Source organism: Plecotus auritus, assembly GCF_963455305.1.
Source record: "Plecotus auritus genome assembly, chromosome: 9".
Taxonomy (NCBI): domain Eukaryota; kingdom Metazoa; phylum Chordata; class Mammalia; order Chiroptera; family Vespertilionidae; genus Plecotus; species Plecotus auritus.
The window spans coordinates 153991644-154009946 of record NC_137783.1 but is presented as its reverse complement, the minus strand read 5'-3'; the positions used below and the strand labels follow the sequence as shown (position 1 = coordinate 154009946).

The 18303-nt window shown below is 63.4% G+C and overlaps 1 protein-coding gene across 2 annotated transcripts; it reads right to left on the bottom strand.

Moving 5' to 3' along the window:
• VPS37C (VPS37C subunit of ESCRT-I) lies at nucleotides 1-16799 on the bottom strand. Of its 2 annotated transcripts, none has more exons than XM_080641786.1 (5): nucleotides 16728-16799; nucleotides 5085-5183; nucleotides 3277-3448; nucleotides 2699-2781; nucleotides 1-2077 (listed from the first exon to the last, which is right to left on the bottom strand). In XM_080641786.1, the coding sequence occupies exons 2-5, from the start codon at nucleotides 5175-5177 to the stop codon at nucleotides 1343-1345; spliced, it is 1083 nt and encodes a 360-aa protein (XP_080497912.1). In that variant the 5' UTR covers nucleotides 5178-5183; nucleotides 16728-16799; the 3' UTR covers nucleotides 1-1342. The 2 variants fall into 2 exon arrangements, with proteins under 2 accessions (XP_080497912.1, XP_080497913.1); XM_080641787.1 differs by having other exon boundaries at nucleotides 5085-5218; nucleotides 16728-16782.
• Between the last annotated feature and the right edge of the window lie 1504 nt (nucleotides 16800-18303).

The window sequence follows — 18303 nt, the reverse complement described above, 5'->3', positions numbered from 1 at the left end:
CAGAGCTCCTCAGTTTATTGGCAATTACTTAGACAACACACACGCGGCCGTCGTCCAGGTCCACGCACCGCGACCAGCAGAGTCCGTTAGCGATTCCTCCCCGTGAATAACTCGGGAGACGCAGCACGGCTGGCGAGGACCCACGTGGAGAGGCGGGCCTCCTGCCGCGCACCCACTGCTGCCGCGGGCTGGGAGCGCGGGCACCAGGAGGCCGCGTTTCCTGGAGGCCCCGCCGCCGGGTGCGGGCAGCGGACATTTCAAGGCACGTAGGACCCCTCCCCATAGCAGCTCCAGGCTCTGTCTCAGACCTGGCTCACTCCGACCCCCCACGCCCGTGCTGTGCTCACCCCGCAGTCTGTGGCCATTTCATGACTGAGCGTGCTGCCCCATGTGCTGTGCTGGGGGCTGCGTGTGGCTCTACATTCTGAGGACGGGAGACATGCAGACCCGACTCCGACATGGCACCGGTGACCTCGCACCACTGGGAGGCACTGTCAGGGCATCGGCCTCGGGAGGGGGTGGGGGAGGTGGGCATTCCGTCCAGGGAGCCAGAGGGAGGGGATGAGGGCGGGCCTGCTTCGAACGAGACTCAAGGCACTGACAGGGTGGACAGCTGGGTGGGCCCTGGGGAAGGTCAACCGGAAGAGGGGTGGCTGGGAGGCGACCTGGCCCCACTCCTAAATGAGCCCCCATGGGGCCATGAGCTCCTGGGCCAGAGCTGCTCCCTCCCATCCAGCCAGAGGCCCAAGGCACCCCCAGGACTTCCCGGCCAGCGCAGGCGAGGTCCGGGCCCACCTTCACGGTCCGTCTTCCCACTGCGCTGGCTCGGCTGCTGTCACTCAGCACACAGCACGAGTTTCTCCGACACCAGCCCACCAATTATGGCTTTTTGGCTTAAAAATCAGGAGGGTTTTTCCTAACTGTTCTCCCCGTGACCCAACCCTGACCACGGGGCGTGGGGCGGGCCATCCTCGAATGGACCAGAGACACAAAGAGCTACACCCCTTGGGGTGGGCACCACGTGGAAGATGCCAAACCCGGGGCGGGTGAGCAGGGGCCGAGACCAGCCGCCCCCAGAGCCGTCCGCACTGCTCAGAGAGCGGAGGCAGACACAGCACACAGTCGCGGGTGCACAGCGGCTCCTGCAGACGCCACGGGGAGGCGCTGGACTCCCCGCCTGGCAGCACCGTGACCGCTCTGTGCCTTTCCGGGGTCTGCAGGCCCCAGCCAGGCCCCCAAGTCCAGGGGGAGAGCCCACCCCACTTCCAGTCTAACCTCGAATCTCAGCAGAGGGGGTGCCAAAGTGTGGTGCAGGCGGGAGGGGCGGGCCGAGGCCAGGGCCCTAATACCCAGGCCAGGCAGGACCCTGAGGTGGCGGGAACCCGTAAGGAGGGGCCGGCCCTTGGGGGTAGGGAGGCTGAGGAGGGCCCGTGGGCTGGGGCTGGCCCGGGAAGCCGGGGAACTGGGGCTGTGTTGGGTAAGGAGGTTTTCCGCCCGCCGCGGGGTAGGAGGGCTGTTGAGGATAGCCAGGACTGCGAGCCCGGCCCCCCGCCAAGGGGTACCCGGGGCCAGAGGCACCAGGGCCGGGCGCGGGATAGCCAGGCCGGGGCGGTGTGCTCCGCTGTGGGGACCAAGAGTAGCCCCCAGCAGCCCTGGGCCCCGGCTGGGCTGACGGGAACGGGGGGCCCAGAGGCCCGCTGTAGGAGAAGGAGGGCTGGGACATCACGGGGAAGGGCGCCGGCGGCAGCTCGCCCTGCGCGGTGGGGCCCATGGGCAAGCCGGGAGACGGGCTGTAGGGCAGAGGGTAGGGAGGCACCCCTGCCGCCTGCGGGGCCGGGGGTGGCTGCTCCTCGGCCGCAGGGGGGGTCGCCTGGGGGGCCGGGCGAGATGGGAGAGGCGGGCGGAGAGGAGGGGTGCCGGCGCCCGCGGGCTCCTGGGAAGCTCTGGGCTTCCTCACCACGTCCTGGAGCTTCTCCACGCGAACCCGGCGCAGGTGCGACAGCCTCCTCATGGCCGCGAAGTCCTCCAGGAACGTCTCCAAGGGCACCTCGCCCTCCAGGAACTTCTCAGCCATGGCCTGGAGCACAGGGATGGTGACAACTGGGGCTGCTGGGACCAAAGCCGCCCCTGCTCGCCCCCCCTCCCCGCGTCCCCCACCTCCCCCGGCACATCCCTGCTGACACGCCCCATGTGCTCCTTCTGTCTCCCACTGAACGTCAGCTCTGCGGGGAGGGGCTGCTGGTCAAGGCCCCGCGGCCCAGCCCCTGTGCGGGGCCCCAGCGGCTGCTGCATGGATGTGCTGAGTGAGTGGCGGACACTGGCTACTGGGTCTAGAGCAGCCGGCCCGGGGGCTGGCAGGACCTGGCAGCTTCCTCCCAGCGCACAGAGACCGAGCACGCTCAGAGGGGAGCAGGAGAGAGGCTGGCCAGGCCCAGGTGGGGGGAGGGGGGCCGCCCCAGTCCTCGGGGCTCCTGCTGCTCTGCCCTCCGTCCGGCCTGGTCAGCCAGCTGCCCGTGACCTTGCCGTCACTCACCCATTTCTGCTTCAGCCAGGGAGCCTGGGTTCCTGTTCCCTGCGTCCCAAAGGGCCTCCGCGGGGACAAAGGTGTGACTCATCTTTGCCGCCTCCTCATGCGCCCCCGCCCCCTGCAGACCCCGCGCTCATGACTAAGGCTCAAGGGGGTGTCAGGCCACCTCACCTCAGACTCTTCTTCTATCTTCATGCCTTCGATCTGCAGCAGGTCTAACAAGGCCCCCGGCTGCAGCGCCCCCGAGAATTTCTCTGGAACAGAGGGCGCAAGGGTCGGCATCTCAACAGTGCCTCGCGCTTCAGCCCTGGAGGCAGGTTTTGGCCAGCGCCCTGTGTGTGCCACGGCCAGGCCCCTGGGCTGCCATGGAGCTCAGCGGGCCCCGCCCCAGCCCTGCTCTGCCTCTCGGGGGAGTCACTGCACCGTCCGAGCACCGAGCCTCACTGTCAAGGCCAGGACACGCCTCCCACCCTCCCGGACAGGGGTCCCCGGAGCGCAGAAGCGGAGCTGGCCCAGCCGACAGCCGTGCAGCCCCACCTCCAGCCAGCAGCCTCCTGGTCCCACCTATGAAAGGAGTCACAGCGGGACCACCCTCCAGGGCGACAGTGAGGAATGCCCGGCTGGGACGTGGGGCCGCAGTCACTGGGCCCCCCTGCCCTGCCCTGGGGGCGAGCGGGCTCCACTCTCCCAGGCTTCCCAGCAGCTCGCCAGGCCCACCCTGACCGGGACCGCTCCGGTCAGCCACCTACCCAGCTTGGCCTTCTGCTCCTGGCACCGCTCCACGAGCTTCCGCAGCTCCTGGTACTTGTCCGAGAGGTTCGAGCGGCTGATCTCCAGGGGCCCTTGGAACTCCAGGTTCCGCTCGGCCAGGCTGCGGTTGGTGGCCAGCGCCATCTCCCGCTCCAGCTGCAGGTCCTGGACCTGAGGGAGGGGACACCTGGCTGAGAACCACCCCACTGAGCAGGCGGCAGGCTGGCCCAGGGCTCGGGGAAACCGCAGTCCTCAGCCCGTGGTGAGAGTGCAAGGACCGGGGCTCACACCTGAGCCAGCCTCCGACCGGCACCCCCGAATCCTAGTCCATCGGCCGGGTGGTGGAGACACGGGGACACTGGCGCAGGCCACAGCTGGCCCAAGGCCAGGATGGCGCACCATGGACTGAGCAGAGCGGGGGGGGGGAGCGGGGGGAGGACCAATTTATAGGAAAAGTCACAGGCTTTGCAGGAGGGAAGGGACCAAGAGCCCCGACCACTTGTCCACAGGATTCAGAGTCAAGAGACTCACTCTGGGGTGGACTAAGGTGGCCCGGCCAGACCACAGGCCCCACAGTAAGTGACTCTGAGGGTGAGCGAGGCAGGGGCAGAGTGTGGCACTGGCTCAGGAGATGCCCCTGCCTCCTGGGCCACGTGTGTCCTGCCGAGAACTGTGCACATGAGCTGACAGAGGGGCCCCCAAGAACTACAGGGGAGTCCCCACGGCCAGAGGACCCCCACCAACAGGCGACCTAATGCCAACCTCTGCCCCTGGACGGCACTTCCCCAAGCCGGACGGCGCTTCGCCCTCAGCCCAGTCCTTGCCACCGGCCCGAGGTGGCAGCCACAGGAACCCTTGCCGGACCTGCTGTGACCGGAAGCCCTGCCCGTTTGCCGGGGAACCGTCTTCACCAAGAGGAGGGCGAAGAGTCTGATTCCCCTGCCCTAACCGGTTTGGCTCAGTGGATAGAGCGTCGGCCTGCGGACTGAAAGGTCCCAGGTTCGATTCCGGTCAAGGGCACGTACCTTGGTTGCCGGCACATCCCCAGTAGGAGGTGTGCAGGAGGCAGCTGATCGATGTTTCTCTCTCATCGATGTTTCTAATTCTCTATCCCTCTCCCTTCCTCTCTGTAAAAATCAGTAAAATATATTTAAAAAAATAAAGTCTGACCCCCCACCCTGAGACGGGGGACAACACCCCTCCAGCACCCGGTGGCACCAACCCCCAGGGCAACTGCACCTGTGAGCTCCGTGGCCACGTCCGGCGCTGCCCTCTCCACCTGGCAGGGGGGTCATAGGGTCAGAGCCAGGGAGGCCGGGCAGGCCCTCCGTGACGTGGGAAGCCCTTTATAACGGGTGGCGTCCCAGCTGGGCAGCAGACGGAGGGCGCTCTTAATCCCCAGAGGACAGATTAGGGGCCGGATTAGGTGCCAGTTACGACAGGAAATGGGTGTCAGATGAGCCACATCCAGCCCGGGAAGGGGTCCTCATGGAGACGCAGGCCAGGGGCCCTGGGGATAGGCAGCTGCGATCGGTGCCCGAGCTTCCAGAAACCGCCTCCCAGTTCAGGCTGCCCCACGGTGTGGCACTGCTGGGCTGTGTGGATTCACGTGGGGCCCTGGACGCCGCACTCCCAGGAGCCCCGGGAACTGGGCTGACATTTCAGGGGAGTCTCTGGTTGGGTCCCAACCAGGGGGAAGACCACAGACAGGGAGATGAACTTGACCCCAACTCCCAGCCAGCCAGCGCTCTCGAGCGCCTGGGACCCCTCTGGGGCCTTCACCGGGCCCGCGCCCGCCTGCCTCTACCTCAGGGGCCTCCTGGGCCAGCCGGTCGATGGCCGCCGGGTCGTTCTGCATCTCCTCCAGCTCCTGCAGGGTCTTGTCTTTCAGGGTCTCCATCGCTCCCTGTGGACACAGCACGGTGCGACGTGAGGGAGAAGCTGGGGGGAAGAGCCGTGTGTTATCCGTGCAGACGAACGAGCTTCCTGAGGATGCTCCCCGCCAGGGCGGCTCCAGGGGGGGCAGGGGTCCCACTTCCTGTGTTCCTGCCGCCCTGCCCAGCCCTCTCCCCAAGGAGACCAAGGAGCCGCTCCTTCCGCCCCATGGACAGCGGGACGTGCCAACGCCCTCGGCAGCGAGAGGGGAGCACAGACGGCACTCCCCAAGGAGCAGGTGGGAGAGGCAGGCGGAGAGCACCCGCGGCCAGGGACGGAGGAGAAATCAGCCCCAGGCGCCGCCAGCACCCACCCTGGCAGGTGCCTATCTCTGCCGGAACCAGGAATACGCCCACCCTCCCGGGCCTGGCGGGCTGCACCAGCACCGCCCCCAGCACCGCCGCTGGTTACATTTAGGGCACCGCAGCCTCGGGCCCCCTTGGGGTTCTCTGAAACTGCCGTCCTCTCTACATGCCACAACGGAGTGACAGTCATGTTCACGCCTCGTCTTCATCATGACAGGGAACCCCCCCCGCCCCCCGGTCCCCCGACTGGCTTCCCCGGCAACCGGGAGGAAGAGAAGCGGAGCGACCTGCACAGACAGATGCTCTGGCGCAGAGCTGTCATCTGCCGGGGGACACTCACTGACTGTCTGCAGGACAGGGCGCACAGCAGGAGGAGAAAGCGCACACAGAGACACCCCCAGGCTCGCTGGACCCTGTGCTTATGTGTCTCCCTCCAGAGAGGCGTTTTAGAGCCCGCCTTCGTGATGGTTTGCTCACCACCAAGGCTGCTCGTGTCCTGAAGATTCTGACGCTGGGGGGAACCTGAAGTCCCCACACCCCGCCCCGGTGCTGGCCTCCAGTGAGTCCGCACCCACTCGGCCAAGGGGGTGCTGGAGTCCAGGCCCACGGTGACAGCCACAGCAGCCTTCTGTGGGTGGCGCCTGGCGGCAGGAGCAGCGGGCCTCAGGCAGGGTGCCGAGGCCGGCGTCCCCTCCGCTGTCACGCAGGCAGGTCCCACGCCTCTCTGCCTTAATGTCACACCTGCGACGTGGACACGGCAGGCTTGAGAGGGAAGCCGACCGAGAAAGCGGAGGAGGTGGGGTTAGAGGAAGTGCCACATCCAGTCCCACTGTGGCCAGTGACATCGCAACGGAGAACGCGCTGCCCGGACAGGGGCCGCCTCAGTTTCCCCATCTGTCACAGAAAGGGAGAGGCATCTCCTAGGGTCACAACAGGTGAAGAGAGAAGCGGACAGGCCTGGCCACACCCCCACGGGCCGGGAAAGGCCTGCTTTCCCGTCGTGTCCCCGCGTAGCCGTGAGCGAGGCCCCTCTACAGGCGCACCAAGGCCCCGTTTCGACATGTCCCAGGCGGACCTCGGAGATACGCGGTCTGGTCCCAGGTCCCCGCACAAAGCAAGTGTCGCAAGAGTGGGACCCCTCCTCCCGCTGCTGGAGGGCCTTGCCTTCGTTTGTAAAACACACACCTCTGAAACGCGACGGAACAGGGTGCCTGTGCACAGCACCCCCTTCTATAGAGCTACCCAGGCAGGGTCACATGGCGGCCGCTACCTACGGAGGCTGGCGGAGCCCCAGCCTTGCGGGAAGGACGTGCGTCTTTGGTGTGCACCCGAGCCCCGGGGACCCTCGCCAAACATGGAGGTGCCTGTCAGTGCGCCAGGCGGGCCCCGACGTCGGGTCTCTCCAAGAAGTGCTGCTGTAGCCCGAGTCTGACATGTGCTGTCCCTCCCAACCCTGCCAGGTGGCCATCGTCCATCTGCAGGTGGCAGAGCAAATTCACACTCGCACTCTGCCCACACCCCCTGCTGCTCCCCAACCCGTGGCCTGACAGCTGGCAGGGCACAGCGGGCTGCAAGGCCCCGAAGGGGCGGAGCTCAGAGGGTGAGTGAGATGACGCTGCATGAGTGACCCCCAGGAGGGGGACAAGCAGAGCAGCGTTCCGAAGACCTGAAAACACGTCGGGAAAGGGGTCCGGAGGCATCCGGCCCTGCCCCTCACCAGCTGCAGGGCCTCGCCCAGGCGCGGCTCCCCGAGCCTCGGGCTCTTCACCTGTGAAATGGGCTAGTGCAGGTTCAGTGAGAGGAGGCAGGCAGCGCGCTGGCTTAGCGTGAGGCCTGCCCTGGAACGAATGTGAGCGCAAGACTCCACCACCACAGAACTCAGTACTCCTCAGGCTGCAGGATGGCCCCGGGAGCACCTGCCGGGTCTCCGCGGCACAGCGCCCAGCCCTGCTCCACCCGGGGGTGGGGGGGGGCACCTGCCGGACCAGGCGTCCGCTCGCTCCGCAGCCAGGCTGAGCACGGGACACGCGGCTGAGAGGAAGCTCGGCAGGGGCAGCTGGGCAGCTGGCCACCCGCACACCAGCAGCACGGTGGGCGGTGCGATCGGCACAGGCCCGGCGGGTCCAGGCGCACTCTCACATCGGGGAGGTCTCCATGCACGCGGCCGGAGAGCGCTGGGCAGAGCCGAAATTCCCTAGGACAGCACCCCCCGCCCCGCCCCCCCGCCCCGCCCCCCCGCCCCGGGAGGTGTCATGATCTGAGGACAGCGTGTTCTCAGTTGCGATGTCACTGGCCACAGTGGGACTGGATGTGGCACTTCCTCTAATCCCACCTCCTCTGCTTTCTCCATCGACATCGCTCTCAAGCCTGCCATGTCCGTGTGACATCAGGCAGAGTGCCATGTCACCTGCCTGTGTGACCTAGGAGGGGACACCGGCCTGGCACCCTGCCCGTGGCCCGCTGCTGCTGCCGCCAGGCACCACCCCACCGCCTCCTCTCACTGCCTCACAAGGCCCTCCTGGCACGGGGGGTGCTCAGGGTCTCTCACCCAGACACCCACCTTCTCTTTCCTAGGGGCTCTGTTTCCTCACCTGTAAAATGGGTAAGCAGCCCCAATGGTCACTTTCCTGAGGTCAAAGCCCTTTGCCAACTCTCCCATTAACTTCAATCAGTGACGTCAGCCCTTCTCACCTCACAGCGCACACACACTAACCACCGGCCTTCTGCGGGGGCACACGGAGAAGTCACGCCTTTTGCGGATCTGACAAAAACAGGCGTAGTTCTGATTCACCCACCGGCTGGCTACTGTGCTGGCTGCTGCCTTTGCTTCACCATCGCAGGGAGGAGAAGTCAGGCCCCTGACGCAAGAGTCAGGTGGTGCGTGTCTTAGAAATTCTTGCGGCACACCGGCTGAAAAGTCACAGGCTTACACAATCAGCTAGTGAGTAAGGGGAACACGGGGCTTAATGACCCCTAATCCAGGGATGAAAGCGAGACCAGGAAGCGCAAGGGAAAGCACTGCCCAAGGGCCCAGAAGCCAAGCCCTTTGGTATTTAAATTTCACAAGCACCTCTGCCTCGCTGCTCCATCGCCCCACGCCCCGTGGAGTCAGGAGAGGAGTCAGGAGAGGAGCCCACGACTGACATCTCCAACCCCGGCAGGCAAATGCCTGTCTTGGGAGCAACAGCGGCCCCTGGAAGCTGCGGGGCCTTCCTTCCCGGGTCAGAGCCGCCAGTGAGCCCAGGGCAGCGAGCACTTCTCTGGTCCCTAACTGGGGAAAGGAGAAGGAAGGGGCAGGGCGATACTCTGCCCGAGGCCTACAGAGCAGGGGCCCTGGGGCCTGGCACCTGCTGCTGGCAGGGCTCTGCCTCCCAGGCACCCGCCTGGCACAAAATCCCAACCAGCGCGACTCAGCGGCCGCAGCCACCAGGGACGTCCCAATGCAGAGGGCGGGGGTGGAGGGCTTTTGGGTCTGGAGGGCCTGACAAGCCCAATGACCTCGCCTCTTGGCACCCAGGCCCAAGCAGGACCCCCCTCCACCTACCAAGGTGCCCCGGAGGGTGCTGGGTCAGGGGGTGTGGTGTCTGAGTCTGCTGCCTGGAAGGAGGGAACAGGAAGGGAGAGGGAGGCAAGAAGGGACCACAGGCAGGAAGGTGGCCTGTTCACCCTGCTATTCCTGGTGGCGCCCAGAGGGCCCCTAACAGCATGTGCAGGAGACAGACTGGTGGGGAGGGAGGGAACCAGCGCCTCCGGTGGGGACCCACCGAGACAAGGGGATGTGAGCCGCCCGGGCTTCTCCCACTTGCCCGTCCTCACTCCTTCCTCAGGCTCTGACTGAACAGACAGCGAATGCTTATTCATCACGCCGTGCCAATACTGTACAAGAACCCACAGAGAGGAGGAGGGTAAACGGGGCGGAGGGCTGTAAATCAATGTTTACTCTGCGCCAGACTCGGCCTTAAGTTATCAAAACTGATGCAATTCTCCGGAACTCAGTTTGGTTTTAAAAGGCCAAACAGTTCACAACGACCTGGTGAGAGGGGCCGTGACAGAGGTGGGGACAGTGGCGTGAGGAGGGGACGTGGACAGTGCCAAGGAGCCCTCAGGCTCCCTGAAGGGGCTGCTTGTCCTGGGAGAAGGCCCAGGGCAGAGGCTGTGGGGCCATGGGGGCTGCATGGCCGGGAGAGGGAGAAGGCTGGTGGGGAAGGTGGTGGTGGGGGGGGCAGGCACAGCGAGACGACCCCTCTTTGGGGGGCGACACCACCAACTCAAAGGAGGTCCGACGGGAACAAGGCGGAAAGGCAAGAAGGCGAGCGCTCAGCTGCGTTCCCTCCGCCGCGGCCAGAAAACGTCACTGATCCCGAGACAGGGTCCCAGGAGGAAAAAGCTTTCTTCTCTGTCTCTTTCTTTTTTCCCTTTTTTAAAAAATATGTTTTTATTGATTTCAGAGAGGAAGGGAAAGGGAGAGAGAGAGAGAGAGAGGAAAATCAGTAAGAAGAGAGAATCATCGATCAGCTGCCTCCTGCACACCCCACACCGGGGATTGAGCCCCAAACCAGAGCATGTGCCTCGATGGGGAGTCGAACTGTGGCCTCCTGGTTCATGGGTTGACGCTCAACCACTGAGCCACGCCGGCCGGGCCTTTTCCTTTGTTTGTTTGTTTGTTTGCCTCCTCCGCAGCTCACCTCCACCAGATCTCCTTAGTCACAAGCCTGCGCCTACAAGGGCGAGGCAGGCGCACTGGCCGAGCCTGTGGCGGGAGTGCGTCCCCCTGGAGGGCTCGGCCTCCAGCCCAGCCGGGCACCTCCTGCAGGCAGAGGGCGGCCGCTCTGCCAGACCTGCCAGGTTTCCCGGGGAAGCTAGGAATCTGAACCCGCGTGCTACCTGCCACCCCCCCATCTTTAAAGGTCAGCAGCCCTTCAAAGTTGTCAAAGACACGAGAGGGTGAGGCATTAACTGAAATCCACATGCCCTCCGAGAGAGACGGGGCCAGGAGGACAGATTCCACCGACCAGGGGCGGGCAGAGGGCCAGGCGACGCCACAGGGGCTGCAGTGCACACGGTGACGGACGAGGGGGGACGCGGTTTCGGCCCCGGCCCTCGCCGCGCTGCCTCTCTGGGTCACAGCTTCTTTCTGTTTCCGTGTCTGGCCTGACTCAGCCTCACATGCCTGGACCACGGGGACATGGCTGAGGGGAAGATCCCGGGCCCCAAGGAGACTGCCTGCACCTGGTGCCCTTGGCCGGAGGCAGTATCCTTTCTTGCCCCGGGGCGGGGCGGGGCAGGGCTGCAGAAGGTCCAGGTGGAGAGGGGATGCTGGGAAGAGCCTTCCACACCTGTCCTTACCGGGAAAAAGAAAAAAGCAACGTATTGCTGGATGTTGTGCAATGAGGGTCGTTGCCAGGACTGCTCAGCGCAAAAAACAAAGTTTCAACTGATATCAGATCCTTTGAAGAATAAACTCAGGGCGGGGGGGGGGGGGGGGAGCGCGGGGAGGACAGAAAGCAAAACGCAGCACCTGCTACGCGCGAGCTGCTCAGGTCAGAGTGAGGCTGGCAGCCCTAGAGACGGTGAGGGGCACCCCTCGCCCAAACAGTCAGATCCGCTCTCCCCCAGAAAGCGAGGAAAGCACAGAATTTGGAAACAGTGCCCTGGCTGCGCACTCTGGCTGCCCAGCTGTTTGGTGGTGTGACCTGGGTCCAGGCCCCTGGCCGCAGCTTCCTCCTCAGGACAGTGGGCACGCCGCTGGCAGCGCCACGCTGGGGCTGTGTGCCAGGGGAGCAGGCTCCTGAGCGCTGAACAGAGACTCATCTTTCTGCCTCTTGGGGGTGAGCTGATCATTAGGGGTGAGCTGATCATTAGGGGCGAGCTGATCATTAGGGGTGAGCTGATCATTAGGGGTGAGCTGATCATTAGGAGTGAGCTGATCATTAGGGGTGAGCTGATCATTAGGGGTGAGCTGATCATTAGGGGTGAGCTGATCATTAGGGGTGAGCTGATCATTAGGGGCGACTCCTGACACCCCTGAGCTCAATACTGAGTCAAGCAAAACGACCGCTCTCACTGTGACTGGGCCGGCGACTGCTGTCCCCAGCGCGGGCCCCTCCTCGGCGTTACAGTCAACACTTCCTGGCCCGCTACTTCCCAGCCTGAACTCACAGGGCCAGGAGGGCTGTGAAGGCCCTGGGTCTCTGGTAAATGTCCCACTTCCACCTAGGAGAGCAGAGGACGGCGTTACCATAGCAACCTGCACGGTTCAATCCAAGGTGTTTCACAGTCTGGCCCATCCCACCCCTCCGGGCAGGAACACCTGTGGAGGCTGGAGAGACCGTCCTAACCCTGCTCCTCAGGAGGAAATACGTGTTGACCTGACCTGCTTTTCCTCTTCCAGAAGGACTCCAGCCGAGCAGCCAGGACTCACGCTGCCGAGCCCCTGGCTGCACGCAGGAGGCAACGACACAGCCAACCGGGGCGCCAGCCTCCCCGGGCCCAAACCACCCACTCACTCGCCCGCCGTTGACAAGTTGGCCCGGCAGCCCCAGGAGGGGGAGCCTCCCAGCGCTCAGTAGTCGTAGGGAAGCTCTGGAGTTGGGGTGGAGGCCCCTCTGACCCCCGACGCTAAAGGGTTAAGACAGCGTGGGAGGTAGTAGAAAGAGGTCAGGGCTTCGGAGCCAAACGGTCCTGCTCCTGCGTTTAAACCCCAGGGTGACCTTTTACTAGCTACTTGACCTTGGGCAGATGACTCTGTTTCTCACTGGGAAAGGGGGGCTAACCCCAACATCGCCTCGGGCTGCTGGAAGGGTTTCACGGGAATTAAACGAGAGAACCGAGAGAACCGGTGGAGGTGCCAGATTCACACGCTCACGCCTCGTTGTGTGAAAGACGCCTGCCAGCCCTGCCAGGCCCCAGCGGAGGCAAAGGTGTGCCTTTCTGAAGCGGCCTCCACGGCAGCGGAGCCAAGGCCCTGGACTACACGCGTGCCCATGCGTGCATGGGGGGTGCAGCCTCTCAGGACAGGCTTCCGAAGGAGACGGGCGCCGACAGAACGCTCCCGGGCCCGCCGAGTAACTCCGCCCGACCCCCCGCTTCCCAGAGGCAGGCCCGCAAGGGAGAAGACCCAGGAAGGATGAGCCCAGCTACCATGAGAATGGGGGAGGGGCACTCTCATCACCTATCTGTTCTCCCCAAACTAGAAACCCCTCCCAAGCGCCCTCCACCTCTGCTCCATCAGCACCCCCACTTCCAACCCTCCAGGCCATCTGGGAGCACAGGCCTCCCGAACCTGACGCCCCATCACCAGGTTTTATCTAGTCATCGAGTGCCTCCATCCCTGTCCTTCTGCAAACTCCACAAGGGTCTTCCCACCTCCAGCGTCTCTCCCTTCCAACCATCGGGGCTCATTCTTTTTAACAGCCCCTCCCCCCTTCCCGAAAGCTCGTCACCCCGCCCGCCCCTCCCGTCTCCCAGCACCCCTCCAGCGGAGCATCAGGACAGGCTGCAGGGCGTGCCTCCTCCATCCTTTCCCACGCGGTGAACCCCTCCTGTTGTTTCCCCAAACCTTTGCAACTGTTTTTCCAAAGGAGAGTATTTTTGTTTTTTTCAAACATTATCCCCAAACCCCCAGTGCAGAGAACAAACCAGAGGCCACTCTCTGGGCAAAAAGGCAGAGGGAGAGCCTGGCGCCCCGAAGTCTCAAGGGGGCCCCCAGGCACTTTCCCAGAGAGTGGTTTGAAAACCACTATCCCAGTGGTTGGCCAACTGCGGCTCGCGAGCCACATTCGGCTCGAGAGCCGCGGTTTGCCGCTCTGTTGACTAATGAGTTTGCACTATCCTAACCCGCCCTGCCTGGCCCCCGCCCAAGCCCTCCTCTGCGCCCTTTCGGAGGCCATGTCTCACGAAGGCCAAGGGCAGAGGGAGGGCTCTGCATAGGAAACTGGGTACCCCTGGCACCTACAGAGCACGTGGGGCGGGGGGGGCCGGATGAAGTCTTGGGAGAAGGAGCAAGGAAAGCGTCCCAGAGGAGCTGACAGCGAGGGAGCCGGCACTTCCAGGACGGAGGAGGTGCAGGAAAGAGGGTTCCGGGCTGCGGGGAGGGAAGGCGGAGCAGAGGAGGGTGGAGCGGGGCGCTGTGAGGGCAGCAGTGGAACCACGCTTTACCACCTCCCGCTGTTCCCCTCTCCAAGCCTCGGGGTCCCACCACTTAAACAGAAAGATGGCAGTGCCCAGAGCCACTGTGCACAGAGCACCGTCCTGGGCACTCTCTCCCTCAGCTCGTGTGGCCCTCACAATGGGCCTTCGCCACTGGGAGTCCCTTGTTTTCCTCCTTTTGACAGACAAGAGCAGCGGGTCAGAGGGAGGGAGGCTGTGGAGCCTGGACTTCACCCAGGGCGGTTCACCCAGGGCGCTCCGGCTCCGGCCCCGCTCTGCACACTGCACCTGCCGCCTCTTAGTCATACAGGGGTGCGTCTCTCCTCTCCTGCCCATCCTAAGCCCCGGGGGCCACTCCATCAGCCCCAACAAACCTGTTTGGTACTTGCTCACGTTCTCACATAAACGCGTGGGAGAGAAATGCCGTGGAGGGGCGCCTGCTAAGCAAGCATGCCTTCACCTCGCTGCCACAGAGGTCTCCCTGATGAGGCAACGCTCCAGGAACAAACCAGAACCTTCGGAAAACGCCAGACCCTAAGCAGAAACTAAGAGAATTCCTAAACAACAAAGTCTTCAATGATCTGATTATGTGATTCTGGAAAAACCCTACTGGTCCCGGCCAACAGTGTCCAAAGATGATTCACACAGCTAGTTACCCCAACGCCCCCCCTTTTTTAAAATATATTTTTATTGATTTCAGAGAGAAAGGGAGAGAGAGATAGAAACATCAATGATGAAAGAGAATCACTGATGGGCTGCCTACCGCATGCCCCCTACTAGGGATCAAGCCCGCAACCAAGGTACATGCCCTTGACCGGAATCGAACCTGGGACCCTTCAGTCCGCAGGCCGACGCTCTATCCACTGAGCCACACCAGCTAGGGCCCCAATGCCTTTTTAAAGGCAGACTTAGGTCTGATTAGCCAATTTCACAGCAACAAGAAAAGGAAAAACAGGATACTCTGGGGGAAAAATCGCACGTCCAAGCTCAGCAAACCTACAAAGTCCTGGAGATAGTGTTCCCACCCTTGCCTTATAAGGATCACTCCGTGCACATGTTAACGACACAGGTTCCTGCGGCTGACCGACAACCTAAGCGAGACTCTCCACAGGGTGGCTGGGTTCTTAGTAAGCATCACAGGTGATTCCTAAGGTCCAGCAAGTGCACCTTCGCTTTGAAATGAGACCAGCAGGTCAAACACCCCAACTGGGCCCCTGGCTGGCTCTGTGGGACCCTCGCCCATTACCTACCACCTCTGACTCTCTTCTCACCTGTAAAACGGGAGCAGCGCCTACCCTGGCGTGTTCTGCGAGTTCACTAGGATCACGCAGCCCCTCAAGCAGTGCCAAGGGCACGTGCAGCCACGCAAGGAGTCAGCCGCCGCTACCTGAAGACCCCACCAGCAGCTGCCCCGGCGAAGAACCCTGCAATGGGAATGTCCCGCCGATGGCAATCGCCGAGGCACCAAACCAGAGTCCCAGGATAATGCGGGGGAAGCTTCTCTAGGCCGTGACCGCCAAGAACAAAGACTCTCACTTCGGTGTCCGTTTTTCCGCCCCAAGTTCCTCGCTCCCATCCAGAACCAGAGCGCGGGCCTGTACGTGGCTGCAGCTTTGGAAAACGGCCACACACACAAAAGGCTTTCCTTCCCAAATCCCTCTGTCACCATCTCCTCCAGCGCTAGGGCTGACAGTCAGGGACCTGGGAGTCGGGCGGCAGCATCGTGGGTGAACCAGTAGGGAATGGGACTCCAGGATAGGAGGCTGGGGTTCCCTGGACCTGCTGGGTGAAACGGGCATTGGTGTGTGTGTGTGTGGGGGGTGTCTGCCTGTGTGCCTGCTTCTCCCGGGTACAAGGGCAGTGTGGGGAGTGGAAAGGGCCTGAGTCAGCACCGGGACTGCTGAGGCAAAGGGAAGTGACTCTCAAGTTCCCAGAGCGAAGGTGGGCAGCACGCAGGTGAGGGAGCCCGGACGCTGCGAGGCTGAGAGAGCACCGGCTTGTCGTTGGGGCCAGGCCCTGAAGTGCAGAGTGAGCTTCGCCAGGAACTCACAGCAGAGCCCTGGTCACATCTTTCCCACCCGGAGTGGGGAATGAGACCTCACTGGCAGGGGTCGGCCAGGAGGACCAGGTACAGAGAGCCCTACGGACGGCGTTCCCCTTTATGATGGTGTGAAAGTGACAGGCATGATCAATTACAGGAGCGGGTCTACAGTTCATTACAGAACAGGCTTTGTGTTAGATGGCTGTGCCCAACCTCAGGCTGTCAGGGCTCTGAGCTCAGTTAAGGTGGGGAGGCTAAGCTGTGCTGCTCAGTAGGTTAGGGGTAGTAAAGGCATTTTGTATTATTTTCAGTTTACGATGGATTTATCAGGATGCAACCCTGTTGAAGGTCAAGGAGCATCTATCTATCACTATGGTAACTATCCATCTGTAGATACCTACCTACACACACACACACACACACACACACACACACCCCAGTGCCCTATTTGCCCCGGAATAAGGAATGAGGATTGGTCAGTGACTCGGGTGGTCCTAGTCTGGGTCCAGGAAAAAACAAGAACAGAGTCAAGGCATAAAGCCCACCCAGTCACTGCCCTGGAGAAAGAGCACGTGTCAGGGAGGCAAAGACCAGGGACCCTCGACCCCACTCTGCCACTGCCTCCCGCGTGCCCTCCGCACGTCAGACTCCGCCTGGGGCCTGTTTCCCCGCCGGTGCCATGGGCGAGCTGCCTGGAACGTCTCCAGAACCGAGACCAGCAAACCGCTCAAACGTGGGGAGGGGGTGGGGGTGGAGAGTGGAGGGTGGTGGGAGATGGTGGGAGGCGGGGCTGGAGGCCGGACCTGCGGAGGTAGCCGCCGGCGCCCGCGCCCTCCCCTCACGCCCTCCCTCCCTCCCTCCTGCCGCGAGGGGCCGGGAAGCCGACCTCGGCGGCGGTCACGCGCCCCTCGCGCCCAATCACCGGCCTCCACCCGAGTGAGGCGGAAAGGAGGGGGCGCGCCGGCGGCCGCCGCAGCACCACCCCCAGCCCCGACCTCGCCCCTCCCCGGGCCCCGCTCACCTGCCGGGGCCGCAGCCGCGCCGCCACAGCCGCGGGTGAAACCACAGCCCACGCCCACACTTCCGGGTCCGGAGGCCCGCCCCCTCCTGCCGGATGTGACAACTCTCAACTTCCGGGTCTGGGAGCGGGATCCACGCCGCTCATCCCGCTACCACATTGGGTGTCCCGCGCGCCTCTGAGTCACGGCACCGGGCCACCCACCGCACCAGACACACTCACGGCCACGCGGGGCCGCACCCACGGACTCCGGGCCCCGCCCCCCGGGAGGGACACCGCCCAGGAGGCGGGAACCAGGCCGCCGGGGGCGAGTGCGCCTGCGCAGGGTGGGCGGGCCAGGGGCTGGTGTCTCACTGCGCTCAGGCTGCGGGCGGCTCCCCAAAGCAGCCCTGGAGGGGCCGAGAGGAAGCAAATGGACCCCCAGGATGTAGGGGACGCCCTAGGTGGGCTGAGCTCGGACTGCGGACACCTCCCCCGCTAAACGAATGCCCGCTTCCGTGACACCGTTTGGCCTCTAGACCAGAGTGACCGCAGAACTCAGTGTCCCCCGTGGAACATCAGTGCCTGGCAGTCCGGGTGGCTCCGCAGGGATGGGGAGCCGAGTGCTTTCTTGTTGCTCTGCCTTCATCTCGGGCTACTGTGGCTGCCCCGGCCCTGTCATCACGCCTGCGTCCCAGCTGGCGGGAGCTAGAGAAGGGGAAGCATGAAGGCAGCGAGACGCCAGTCATCCTTCCACCCGTATCCACTGGCTTTAAGGACGCCACAGGGCACGTGGATGGAAGGGAGGCTGGGAACTGCACCGGGGAGCGGGGTGGGTCACGGGTTGATTGCTAAGGGCAGAAGGAGTCCATGGCAGACGCTGTGGCGCCCGCCTGTTTCAGTGAACACACGCTGAGGCGCGCACATCAGGAAGACGCCAGTGTTTGCGCAGCCAAGGTTTCTTTCCCATTCACATCCGGCACCGGCTGGCAGCGAGCCCTGCTCCTGTCACTGAGGGAGAAGCTGATGCAGGAGGGGGTGGGAAATGGACTCTGGTTCTTAAGGCTTCCTTCCACCTGCCCGGGCCGGTGGCTCAGTGGGTGAGCGTCACCCTGTACACCAAAAGGCTCCGGTTCAATCCCGGTCCAGGGCACACACCTAGGTTTCAGGTTCAGTAGGGGTGCGTAGGGGAGGCAATTGATGGATGCTTTTCTCTCACATCCATGTTTCTCTCCTCCCGCGCTCCCCATCCCTCCCTTCCACTCTCCCTAAAAAAATCAAGGGGAAAAAAATCCTTGGGTGAAGATTAAAAAAAAAAAACACCCCCACCTGGAAGTGACACACATGCCCTCTGCCACAGGCCATGTGCCAAAGCAAACTCCACAGTCGTGGCAAACCTGATGGGGGAGTGGGTGCGGGGAGGGGTCGTGGTGACAATGCCACCATTTATTCTCAGGCCTAGGATTTATTCTGCCTTGGTCCTCCCCGCCCTGCCCGTCAGCCTTTCTTGGCCCCTAGATACAGATTTGGATAAGATTATCTGAGAAGACGTACACTAGGCTGTTCATAAGTGAGGAAACCAAGCAAAAAGAAAAAACCC